The 12,421-nt window shown below is 42.5% G+C and overlaps 1 protein-coding gene across 1 annotated transcript; it reads left to right on the top strand.

Moving 5' to 3' along the window:
* Positions 1–9,194: 9,194 nt before the first annotated feature.
* Positions 9,195–11,883, top strand: LOC117037915 (melanoma antigen preferentially expressed in tumors-like). The gene is made up of 3 exons (XM_033134485.1): positions 9,195–9,359; positions 10,066–10,556; positions 11,370–11,883. Exons 1-3 carry the CDS (start codon positions 9,195–9,197, stop codon positions 11,881–11,883), a joined length of 1,170 nt encoding a protein of 389 aa, XP_032990376.1.
* The last annotated feature ends 538 nt before the right edge of the window (positions 11,884–12,421 follow it).

The following is a 12,421-nucleotide window of genomic DNA, read 5'->3' as shown; positions in this document are numbered from 1 at the left end:
TCTGAAAAGTCTTTGGGACGTATTCGTTGGACATCAGTTATCCGGCAAGAGCCGGTTCGTATCTGCTGACATTCTGCTGTCCTTCTGGCGGGGCAGCGTGGCCAGGTGCGCCATCCCAATCCTTTAGTCTGGATACGCGCATAACCACCATAGAAACTGTCAAACACGACGTCAAAGCCCAAGGGCAGTCACCCCTTTAAGTTGTTGCCCCGTGGGCAGCCGGAGTTGCAGGTTCCTCCTAACGATCGCTAGCCTCCAGCGCCTCTTCCTCCAACACCTGTCTGACGAAGCGGTCTGCGCCTGTCTCCTGCCTGAGGAAGCACCAAATGACCAAAATCATGAGGGACAGGCTGAAGGGCAGCACCTTCCACCAGGGCCGCTGCTGCTTCCTTCCCAGGGAATGCTCCACCGTCCAGCAGGACGGGTTGGCTTTGCTGGAGGAAAACAAAACAGGGCGATTAGCGTCTTCTTCTTCGCCCTCGGCCGCAGGCTGGGCCCGAGCCCGACCCCCAGGCGGCGGATGCAGGCTTCTGGGAAGGCCAGCGCGACAGCCTCAGCGCCCGGACGCCCCGGCCGCCGGCACACACAGGACACGGCACAACATGACCCTGGCACTGCACTCCGGGCCGCGGCGCGCCATGCTCCCATCACTTCCGTCGCGCAAAACCGGAAGCCGCATGCCGCTCCAGGTCTCCGCTCACGACTGCCCAGTATTTCTTGTAGTGCAGGTTGTGTGTTAGAAAATTCCATTAGGTTCTGTATGTCTGAAAAGGTTTTTATTTCTCCATATCTAAAGGATATCTTTGCTGGATATGTTATTCTTGGCTCATAATTTCTATCTTTCAATAGTTTGAATATTTGGTTCCACTCCCTCCTGGCTTGTAGAGTTTCTGCTGAAAAATCTGATGATAATCTAATGGTCTTTCCATTGTAGGTTACCGTCTTCTTTTCCCTGGCTATGTTAAAGATTCTTTCTTCGTCATTGATTTTTGACAGCTTCAGTACAATGTGCCTTGGAGAAGGCCTGTTGGGGTTGAGGTAACTAGGTGTTCTATTTGCTTCTTGGATTCGAGGATCCAGTTCTGTCCACAAGTTTGGGAAGTTCTCATCAACTATTGATTTGAATATATTCTCTGTTCCCTTTTCTCTTTCTTCTCCTTCTGGTATGCCCATTATTCTTATATTACTCTTTCTGATGGAGTCAGAGAGTTCTTATAGAGTTGTTTCATTACTTTTAGGTCTCAAATCTGTTTCTTTTTCCCTCGGTGTCATTTCCAGAGTTCTGTCTGTGATGTCACTGATTCTTTCTCTGATCAGGTCAACTCTACTACCTAAGTTGGCTATTTCATTCTTCATTTCTTTTATTGAGGTTTTCATCTTCAGAAATTCTATTTGGTTCTTTTTTAAAATTTCAATTTCTTTGGTAAAATGTTCACTTTTTTTCTTTGTGTTTCTGAGTTCATTAAACTGTCTGTGTTTTCTTGCATCTCATTGAGTTTTTTTCAGAATTGCAATCTTGAATTCTCTGTCATTTAAGATGCATATTTCCATATCTTGAAGTTCTTTTTCTGGAGACTTTTGATTTTCTTTCTGAGCTGTCTTGCTGCCTTGGTTATTCATGACAATTAATGATTTATTATTTATCTTCCTAGACATCTGCAGGAGTGGGTTTTGCAACAGATTGATATGAAGAGGTCTTTCTTTTGTTTTTTTTGTAGGTGTTGGTAGAATGTTTTATTTCCTCTCCTACTGCAGCCTTTTATTTTCTCTCACACTGTAGTGTTATATTTTCTTTGCACTATTCCTGCTTCTCACACTATGGTGTAATTTCCTCAAAGGCGGGCTTCTCCTCTGTGAACAGTTCACCTGAGTCAGAGGGCGCCGCCTCTATGGGTGGATGTGGAGAACTTCTGGAGTTCCAAAGCTCTTTCTGCACCAGATTCAGAGCCCTTGTATTTCAGCAGCTCTGTTTACTCCTGCAGGTATCCACCTAGTTAGGTGGGGATCAAAGCAGGGTGGGTTGTGAGAGGTGGCCCAGAGCAATGGCAGCGACCACCACCACAGCCAGTCCTGCTTCCACAGCTCCCTCCCCTTTGCCAGAACTAGTTGGGCTTCGAGTCTGTGTCTGTGGACCACAGTTCTCAGAACTGCAAATATTCTGTGCTTTTGATCTGACTCTGCTGCTATTCTGCTTCTAGCACTGGGCAGGTGGTTTCAGGTCGAGCTTTGGCGGTGTAAGGAGGGGGCAGCTAATCTCAGTGCTGATGGCTTCCATTCTCTGTTCGGCAGTAAGGGCTTAAACCAGTTTTCAGCCTTCTTCCCTCATTCTTTGCTCCAAGTTCTCCTCTGTGAGCATTGGGTTCAGCCGTATTATATGCTGTGGGCCATAAACGGAGCCCTAGCAGTCCAAGTTCTTCCCTCTCCTGCAGCTGTGGTAGTTCCGGAATACAGTGAGCTCAGAGTAGAGAGGGAGGTCTGCGTCCTTTGCCTTCACGGCCCTATCTCTGCACTTCTCCCTTCCCTCCATCCCGGCTCGCACAATTTGCCCACCTTTAGGTGAATTCAGTAGTGTGCCTCTTAGTCTTGCCTGTGTGCTGCACAGGGAGTCCTTTGTGGAGTTATGGTTCTTCAATTTGTTGTAAACTCCATGGGAGATTTCAAGAGGCTAACCTCACGCCGCCATTTTTATGACATTCCAATGACTTCTTTCTTTACCCAAAGATAAAGGAAATACTGAAAGGAAGACCTTTTTATGACATTCAGGACATCAAGGGTATTACAGCGACAGCTGTGATGGCCATTTCAGAAAAAGAGTTCCAAAATTGCTTTGAAGGATGGACTAGGTGCTGGCATCGGAGCATAACTTCCGAAGGGGAGTTCTTTGAAGGTGACCGTAGTGATATTCAGCAATGAGGTATGTAGCACTTTTGCTAGGATGAGTTCGAGAACTTAATTTTCAGACCTTGTGTGTGTGTGTGTGTGTGTGTGTGTGTGTGTGTGTTTACCTTGTGGATTATGTTTTTTAGAATTTTTTTAAATGTATTTCTCTTCTTTTGTACCACTTGATCTGTCTTGTATTGACATTGGTGTATTTTTTTAAGAATTTTATTAAAATATAGCTAACATACACTATTATATTAGTTTCAGATGTATATCATAGTTATTCAACAGTATCCATCTGACACTATACATAGTTATTGCTATATTATTGATTATATTCACTATGCTAAAGAAGTGATCACTATGTAAGTCCAGCATCCGATGCCATACCATGCTATCACATTATTGTTGACTGTATTTCCTCTGCTGTATATTACATCCCAAAGATTTGTTTTATACCTGGAACTTTAAACCTTTTATTTCCCCTTTTTAATTTTTCAATTACATTTGACAGTCAATATTATTTATATTAATATCAGGTGTACAGCCTAGTATTTACACATTTATATAATTTATGAAGTGATCCCCCTGACTAGTACACACCTGGCACTATATGCATACATAGTTATTGCCATATTATTTATTATATACCCTATGTTTTACTTTACATCTCCGAGACTATTTTATTACTACCAATTTGTATTTCTTAATTCCTTTACCTTTTTCATCCTGCCCCCATTCTCCCTCGCATCTTTCACTGTGATGGATCTAGTACCCATCTGGCACCATACATGTTTATTACGACAGTATTGATTATATTCCTTGTGCTATACCTTACATCCCCATGACTGTGTAACAACCAATTTGTACTTCTTAATCCCGTCCTCTATTTCACTCAGGCCCAATACCCCTCCCATCTGGCAACGATCAAAATGTTCTCTGTATCTACGAGTTTGTTTCTGTCTCCTTTGTTTATTTTGTTCTTTAGATTCCACTTATAAGCGAAATGATATGACTTTTGTCTTTCACTGTCTGACTAACTACACTCAGCAAAATACCCTCTAGGTCCATCCATATTGTTGCAGATAGCAAGGTTTCATTCTTTGTAATGGCTGAGTAATATTCCATTGTATATATATATGTACCACGTTTCTTTATACATTCGTCCATTCAGGGACATCCAGGTTACCTTCATATCTTGGCTATTGTCAATAATGCTGCAATAAACACATAAATGAGCATGTACCCTTGAAATAGCATTTTGAATTTCTTTGGATAAATATCCAGAAGTGGGATTACTAGGTCCTTCTTTGTCTCTTGTCTTAAAGTCTATTTTATCTGGTTTAAGTATTGCTACCCCAGATTTTTTTGTTTCTTTGTTTCTATTTTCATGAAATATCTTTTTCCATCCCTTTACTTTCAGTCTGTGTGTCTTTCTATCTGAAGTGAGTCTCTGGTAGGTAGCATATGTAAGGATCTTGTTTTGTTATCCATTCACCCCCCCACCATCTTTTGGTTGGAGTATTTAATCCATTTACATAGAAATAATTGATGATAGGTATTTAGTTATTGCCATTTTTTTTCACATTTAATTTTTATTTTTTTCGTCTTCAACAAGTCCATCTAAGATTCATTGTAATACTAATTTGGTGGTGATGAACTTTTTTAGCTTTTTCTTGTCTGGGAAGCTCTTTGTCTGTCCTTTGATTCTAAATGATAGCATTGCTGGGTAGAGAAATCTTGGTGGTAGGTCCTTGGTTTTCATCCCTTTGAGTATTTCGTGACAATCCCTTCTGGTCTGTAAAGTTTCTGTTGAGAAATCAGCTGACAGTCTTATGGGTGCTACGTTGTAGGTAACGTTGTAGCAGCTTTTCTCTTGCTGCTTTTAAGATTCTCTATTTGTCTTTAACCTTTGACATTTAAATTATGATGTGTCTTGGTGTTGGTCTCTTTGGGTTCATCTTGTTTAGGACTCTGTGTTTCCTGGGCTTGTATATTTATTTCCTTTGCCAGGTGAGGGAAGTTTTCCATCATTATTTCTTCAAATAGGTTTTCAATTCCTTGCACACACTCTTCTCCTGCTGGTACCCCAATAACACGAACATTGGTGTGCTAGATGTTGTCCCAGAGACCCCTTAAGCTCCCTTCATTTTTTTGGACTTTTTTTTGTTTTTGTTTTTGCTGTTCTGATTGGGTGTTTTCTGCTATCTTATCTTCTAAATCACTGATTCAGTCCTCTGCTTCATCTAATCTACTGTTGATTCCCTGTAACATATTCTTCATTTCCTTTATTGTATTATCTTTTTCTGACTGGTTCTTTTTTGTTTTCTATCACCATTTTTATTTTCCATGTCTCTTTGTTGAAGTTCGCCGTGAGATCACTGAGCATCCCTATAACCAGTGTTTTGAAGTCTGCATCTGGTAGATTGCTTCTCTCCATTGTGTTTAGTCCACTTTCTTGAGCTTTGTTCTGTTCTTTTATTTGGGAAATGTTTCTTTGTTTGCCCATTTGGCTGCTTCCCTGTGTTTCCTTCTATGTATTAGGTAAAGCTGGTATATTTCCTGGTCTTAGTAAAGTGGCCTTATGTAGTAGGTGTGCTGTGGGGCTCAGTGGTGCAATCTTCCTGGTCACCTGAGCAGCACACTTCAGATGTGTCTTTTGTGTGTTTGTGTGTGCCCTCTTCTTGTAGCTGAGCCTTGGTTGCCATTTGAACATCAATTGGTGGTATTGACCCTTGGGCTGATAGGTTGTAAGGACTGGCCATGACTACAGTGGAGGAGTTGTGGTTCAGGGGCTGACCCTACAGAGCAAGATCTGCCTCAGCAGGGCTCTGGTCCCTGCCCAATCCACCCCTTGGGTGTGGTGTCCTTGGAAGTGGCTGGGTGATGCTCCAGCTTGTTTTGAAGCTGGCCACAGGTACACCAGCCCCAGGGCCACCTGGGAGGGGGCCCAATGCAGGTCAAGTTCAGCTGCAACCTATGTCCCACCTGGGGCCACCCAGCCAGAGCCACAAAGCAATCCGCAGATGGCCACTACCTGCGCAGTGCTTGGAAGTGCCTCACGAGGCTAAGCCATGAACCACGGGCAGTTGCTGCTAGTGTTGGGCTTAGGGCTGCTCAGCCAGAGGTACGGGACATGTTCAAGCCAGATGCTGCTTGTCTGGGTTCCACAAACCTTTGAGAGACCTTAGGAAAGTCTGTAGCTTGAGCCAAGGCATGCGGTTTGTATGAAAAATCCACTGGAAGCAGGTTGGATGTGCCCGAAAGTTGGGTGGGGCGGGTCTCAGAATCACCAAGGTATGGTAAACGAATGGTGTCCGCCACTTGATGAAGACTCAGATATGACAGCTGCTTGCATCTGCAGTCTGGGAAGGGAGAGGGCTCAATAAAGAAACAATGGCTTCTGCCAGCTCCTCAGTACAGGAGAAAGCTGCTCCTCCAGCCCTCGTCCTGAAGCTACGCAACTCAGTTTCCCCCCTCCATATGTCCCTGTCGCCTTTCCAGCCACTCTTCCAGCACTGAAACTCAGAGCCCCTGATTCTGTGAGTGAGTGAGTCTGTGTATGGTCCCTGTAAGAGGAACACCTAGAACTCCAGCCACCCTCCGTCTCACTCAACCTCAATCTCCATTGGTTTTCACAATGAGAAGCTACAGGGACTTCTCTCCCTAGCACTGGAAACCTTGGCATGGGAGCCTGTTGTGGCACTGGGATCGCTTGCTCCTTTGCCTGGGGACCTCCACATGCAAGATATCCCTCCCAATTTTTAATGGTCACACTCAGGTTTAGGACCAGCCTGTTCAGCATCTCTGACCTTTCTACCAGTCTTTAGGTGTCTTCTGCATATCCAAGAATGATTTCAGGTGATTCTCAATGATAGCCATCATTTTGTAGTTTAGTTGTAATTTTTATGTAGCCGTGAGAGAAGGTAAGCACAGCATTTACTTACTCTGTCATCTTGACTGGAACTACCCATAAAACTTTCTTTGTACAATCAAGTATTGGCCTACATTTGGCACAATGAACCACAATTTTCATACCCTTGGTCTGGTAGATTTCTCAGGAAGGGCTGAGAGGTTCAGAATTTCCTGAGTTTCTACATGCTGAAAACCAGTTTCTCTATAAGCTGTGATAACAGAAGAGAACCCCAGCTGGCTATAAGATGTTTACTTTTTTTTAGACCATTTCTGTGTTTAGGTTTATAAAAACATTCTGATTCAAGGAAGGTTTCACATTTTCAGAATGCTTGCATGAGTATGATACATTCTGTTGACTTACAGTCTCCTTCTAATACATAGAATTTTAATATGGGTGGTATTTTGTTTCCTCATTTTTTTGTGTGCAATTTTTTGTACAGGCATTCCCTTCCTTTTCTTCATTTGAATGGTATTGGGTCCATTGACAAGATTCCTAGTTTATTGATGCTATTTTCTGTAAGTATAGCAAAGTCCAGATCATTTATTTTGTTTGTTTTGGTGATGGAGAGAGAAGTTTTGAGTGCTCTGACTATATGTTTCTCTTGAGTCTTGCAAGATTTTTAATTTTTTCCTTTTGTTTCCTTTCCCTATCATTACCCAAGTGCCAAAGGATGCCTTTACTTTCTTCTTTGCCGTTATTCTTTCCTGGAAGTTATGGCTTTCAAAGACTGATGCCTTTAAATCATCCCCTGCCACTTTAAATGCTCATATTTTGGAGTCTCTTCCCTGTAGTCCCTGTTCTCATCTTTCAGAACACCTCTTGGGTATCTCAGACTTATTCTGTGCCTAGTCATTTTGCTGTAGTTTTAGATCAACTTTAAACCCTTCACCGTCTTCCTTCCTCTGTATCTCTTGCAGGTTTCTTCGGTCTGCCTTTGCTTGCTACATGGCCAAGTGATGGGATTGTGATAGATTCTGTGCTTAGATTTCATGATTTTTCTCTTTTTACTCACAATTATTTTGAAGGTTTGGAATTCTCCATTTTAAAATAATGCTGAGAGTGTGGCTTTTGTGTAGATTTACATTTTTCTCCTTATTGGTTTGTATCTTTTTGGAGAGGAAATATTGGTATGATGTCAGCTGGTCAACATAGTCTTCTACTAAATTAACTCTGATTTCTATTGGAATATATATATATATATATATATATATATATATATATATATATATATATATGTATGTATGTATAGATATACACATACACACCTTGGAAGTTTATATTTATATATGTGTGTTTGCATACACACAGACACAGATATACATAGACACACAAAGAAATCTACGAGGTATGATCAAACAATATAGTAAATGTTTAAATAAAAAAAAATTATGGTAAGAAGCACATTGCCATTAATCCTCCTCAAAATACTCCCCCTCACTTGAAACACACTTATCCCACCATTCTTGTCAGTTTATGAAGCAGTTCTGGAAGTCCTCTTTTGTGAGTGTCTTTAGTTATGTTGTCATAGCTGCCTCGATGTCCTGAATCATTTTGACTTTGGGGAAGAACCAGAAGTCACACGGTGCCAGATCCAGTGAATAAAGTGGATGAGGACATACCGTGATGTTTTTATTATACAAAAATTGCCATACACTGGAAGCGATGTGTGACACAGAGCATTGTCATGATGGAGGATGATTTACAGCACACTTTAAAACACACCTTCTTTGAACCATAGCTCACACCCGACTGACTGCATCAAACAAGTTGAAACTTGTCACACACTGTTACTAAGGTTTGATGTGCCGTTTGCCATACTGAGGATTCCTGCCTTTCTATTAGATGGCACTCGGCAACAGCATTCACCATATCTTTTGATCACAACAGAAAGGCTCCATGTCACACATTGCTTCTGGTACTGCAATTTCTGTCAAATAACATTACAGTGTGTCCTCATCCACCTTATTCACCTGATCTGGCACTGTGTGATTTTAGGCTTTTCACCAAAGTCAAAATGACCATGAAATGTAAATATTTTGAATTAATTCAGGACATCAAGGCAGCCATGACACCGCAACTAACGACACTCATGAAAGAAGACTTCCAGAACTGCTTCAGAAAGTGGCAAGAACGATGTGATAAGTGTGTTCAAAGTGAGGGGGAGTATTTTGGCAATGTGTCTTTTACTGTAATAAATATTTTTTATCTAAACATTCACCATATGTTTTGATCCCACCTCATATATTTATTCTACTCCTATAACAGAAGTGGCCCTCTGATTCACCATATATTTATTCAATAAATATTTTCTCCATAGCTAACCTTGGAGGCAAAGAAGAGACTGCAAATGTCATCTCAGATTTCTAAATATTCGTCACTCTGAAGCAGGTTCATTAAGATGGACCAAAAGGCCACAGCCACGCTGCTAGAGCTCGCTGCAAAGAGTCTGCTGAGTAATGAGCCTGCAGCTATCCATGCCCTGGAAGAACTCCCAAGAGATCTCTTTGTTCCACTGTTCATTGCTGCCTTCTTGGGTGGGCATATGAAGGTACTAAAGGAAATGGTGAGCATTTGGCCCTTTCACTGTCTCCATATCGGGACATTGAGTAGAGAAGAATCATACTATGAAATCTTGGAAGCCATGATTGATGGTCTGCAGATCCTCCCTGCTCAGAACTCTTCCACTTGGTAAGACTATGTGCAATAGAGAGGTAGTGTGTCAGCAGGAGGGTATGCTAGAGCCTGGGGTGGGAGGATACCTAAAAATCTCCCAAAAGTTGCCAATGGTGAATGACAGAGATCTATGTGGGGGCTATTGGCTGAACACTTGGAGTTGCCTTGGGGGCACCAGTGTCTTCTAGAGTTCACTATAGAATAGTAGAAGTGATTAAGGATACTACAGATGGATTTACATTCTGAGTCTGATTACATAGACTATGGACATGGGCATAGAGACTGGGGAGGACCTGATGTGAAGAAAGTATGGGGAAAAGAAATAAAGATGGTGAATTTGTACAAAAAGGACTTCTTAGTGAATGGTATACAGAGTGAAACCCAGGGATAAAGGGCTCTGTCCCTCCTTCTCAACACTGAGATTGCTGCACTATATTTAAAATCAGCTACTTCTTATGTGTTCTGTCTCGTCTTCTCCTCACAGTGGGCCAAAGCTGAGGATCCTAGATTTAATGGAAGACCAGGACTGTGAGACAACATGCCCATCGATCAGGAAGACATTCCCTTTTTGTTCTCACTCTTGTGTTTACTCTCAGCACTCCATCCTTAAAGTAGAAGAAGCCCAACGTAATGTCCGGTGCCTTGGAATTGGTAATTCAGAGTCTGAGCCTCTGTCAGCCTGGAAACCCACAGAAGTTCTAGTGGACCTTTCCATCAGTGGTAACTTGAAAAAAAAGCAATTTCTTTCTTTCCTTCAGAATAAAGTTGAGGAGAACATAGGGTCCTTACACCTCTGCTGCAGAGGTTTGCATATTGACAGCATGCCTGCCGTCAAAAGTGTCCTGCAGTTTCTGGATCTGGGATGCACTGATCACCTGGAAGTGTATAAGGCTGATCTGAGTGAAGTCACCACCCATTTTGCTCAGATGACCCACCTGAACAGCCTTAGTCTGTCTAACATCCCATTTAAATCTTGTAAGGGGAGAAAGTTCAATACTTTTCTCACCTGGCTTGGGCATCAGGACAACCTCCAGGACCTCATCTTGTGTTCCTTCTGCCTCAAAAATCAACTGCACAAACTGCTCAGGTGAGGTGCTGGTGAAGAACTGCGGTCACTGAACACAACACTGTTAACACAGAAGAGACCATGCTTGGAAATTCCTAGGCTCCGTGTAATGTATTTCTCCTTCCACCTCAGCACGGGCACTGCTGGGAGTTTGAAACTGGTCAGGCTAGTGAGAGGTGCCTCCTGGTGAGGAGAAAGCCAAGATTAGTCGGCCACATGCAGACATTATCAAAAGTCTGTAAATATATTGGCGAAATGACTCAGTTCTTCTCTTTTTGGAGTTTACAGCTTTCTAGAGAGGAAGGGAGGGCATGGAGATGGAGAAATGTTTTATGCTCCAGCACCGATGCCCATGACCATGGAGTGGCCACACGAGTTACCACTGCCAGATCATTTTGCTGTTTTATCATCCCCAAGGCTTAGACCTGGATGGAGAAGTTGTCGTCAGGGAACTAGTCAAGGGAACCGCCCCCCGCCCCCAAGTTGGCTGCTTTGCCAGACCCATCCTCACCAAATAAGTGAACAAGATCCACATTGATTATGTTGTAAATACTAAGGGTATATATATTTACGTAACCTTACCCACAGCACTGTATAATAATTACTGTTGTGCACATTTTAATGATTAAAAACCTGTATCTCAGAGTGGAAAAGTAACTTTCTTGGGGTCACAGATCTATTCAATCTGATTCCAAAGCTCACATTGTTAGCAACTGTTACAAAATAGGTACAAATCAGTTTATTCTAGAACCTTAGGTACTTGTAATTCATGGCTCCCTGTCCTGGTCCAATCCTCATTCTTCTGAAAAAACCTCTTTTTTTTCTCTCTTACAGAGTCCTGCCACCTCGGTTGGATACATTGTATCTAACTTTCTGTGGCCTTTCTAATAGAGATGTCATCGCCCTGTCCCAGAGCTCTCAGGCCACTCACCTAACACAGTTGAATCTCAGTAACAACCAGATATTCTCAGAAGTTTATGAGCCCTTCCAGACTCTTCTGGAGAAGGCCTCGGGTACCTTGCAACATCTAGAGGTAAATAACTGCCTGATAACTGACTCAATCCTCTCTGCTCTCCTCCCGGCTCTGAGCCACTGTTCCCATCTCCGTATCCTTAGCTTTGCCTCCAACCCCATTACAATGCCTGTGCTGAGGAGCCTTCTGCAGCACTTAACATCCTTGACGAAGCTGAAGTATGTGATTTATCCTGTCCCTGTCCATTGCTATGAACAAGAGGATTTTCACAGCACTTTGGACCAGCAGAAACTTGCTGAAGTGCAGGCGCAATTGAAGGTGATGCTGCATGCGGTACAGCGGGATGACATGAACTGGACCACTTCTCCTGAGTGATTTCCACAGTACAAGTTGTTTCAACACTGATGGCCAATTCAAGCACTCAGTGTTTTCCCTGAAGCCTAACTTTGTAGAGACACATACATAAAATTCTACTGTTCCAGCACACTTGAGGTTAAGGAGATTGGATATGTAACTGACTCTATAAAAGAGAAAAACTTAAAAGAAAATAGAGGAATTTGAAAGGTCCTGTGGATCTCTTGCCCATTGCCCTCAACATCCTCTACTGGTTGCTAATCACCATGTTGGCTAACCCAGTCAAGGATACATCATTTCCCTGTCTATACTGACGGGTCCATTTATCCACTTATGGGCACTTGACACAAGTCAGGTCAATTGAAACTCTGTGGATGTGGTAGTTGTTGAAGCCAATTATTTTACTCTCTAGGGTCCTGCAAATTTCTTGTACTTACGATTGCCTTAGGTTGCTTATGAGAAACCATATGCAAGTAAAAGTAAACAAACTATGGCCACTACCTCTTTGTGTCTTCATGAACATGTTGCTACCTGCTTTCCCAGGTCTCAGATCCCAGGT

This window comes from Rhinolophus ferrumequinum, chromosome X, assembly GCF_004115265.2.
Source record: "Rhinolophus ferrumequinum isolate MPI-CBG mRhiFer1 chromosome X, mRhiFer1_v1.p, whole genome shotgun sequence".
In the NCBI taxonomy this organism is placed as follows: domain Eukaryota; kingdom Metazoa; phylum Chordata; class Mammalia; order Chiroptera; family Rhinolophidae; genus Rhinolophus; species Rhinolophus ferrumequinum.
The sequence above is the reverse complement of the archived record's forward strand: the minus strand, read 5'-3'. Positions and strand labels throughout refer to the sequence as shown.

Excerpts from the sequence above, each read along its gene's own strand:
- LOC117037915 (XM_033134485.1), top strand. The coding sequence starts at position 9,195 with ATGGACCAAAAGGCCACAGCCACGCTGCTAGAGCTCGCTGCAAAGAGT. Across the intron at positions 9,360-10,065 it reads TGAAGGTACTAAAGGAAATG|CACTCCATCCTTAAAGTAGA; the intron begins GTGAGCATTTGG and ends GTTTACTCTCAG. Across the intron at positions 10,557-11,369 it reads CAACTGCACAAACTGCTCAG|AGTCCTGCCACCTCGGTTGG; the intron begins GTGAGGTGCTGG and ends TCTCTCTTACAG.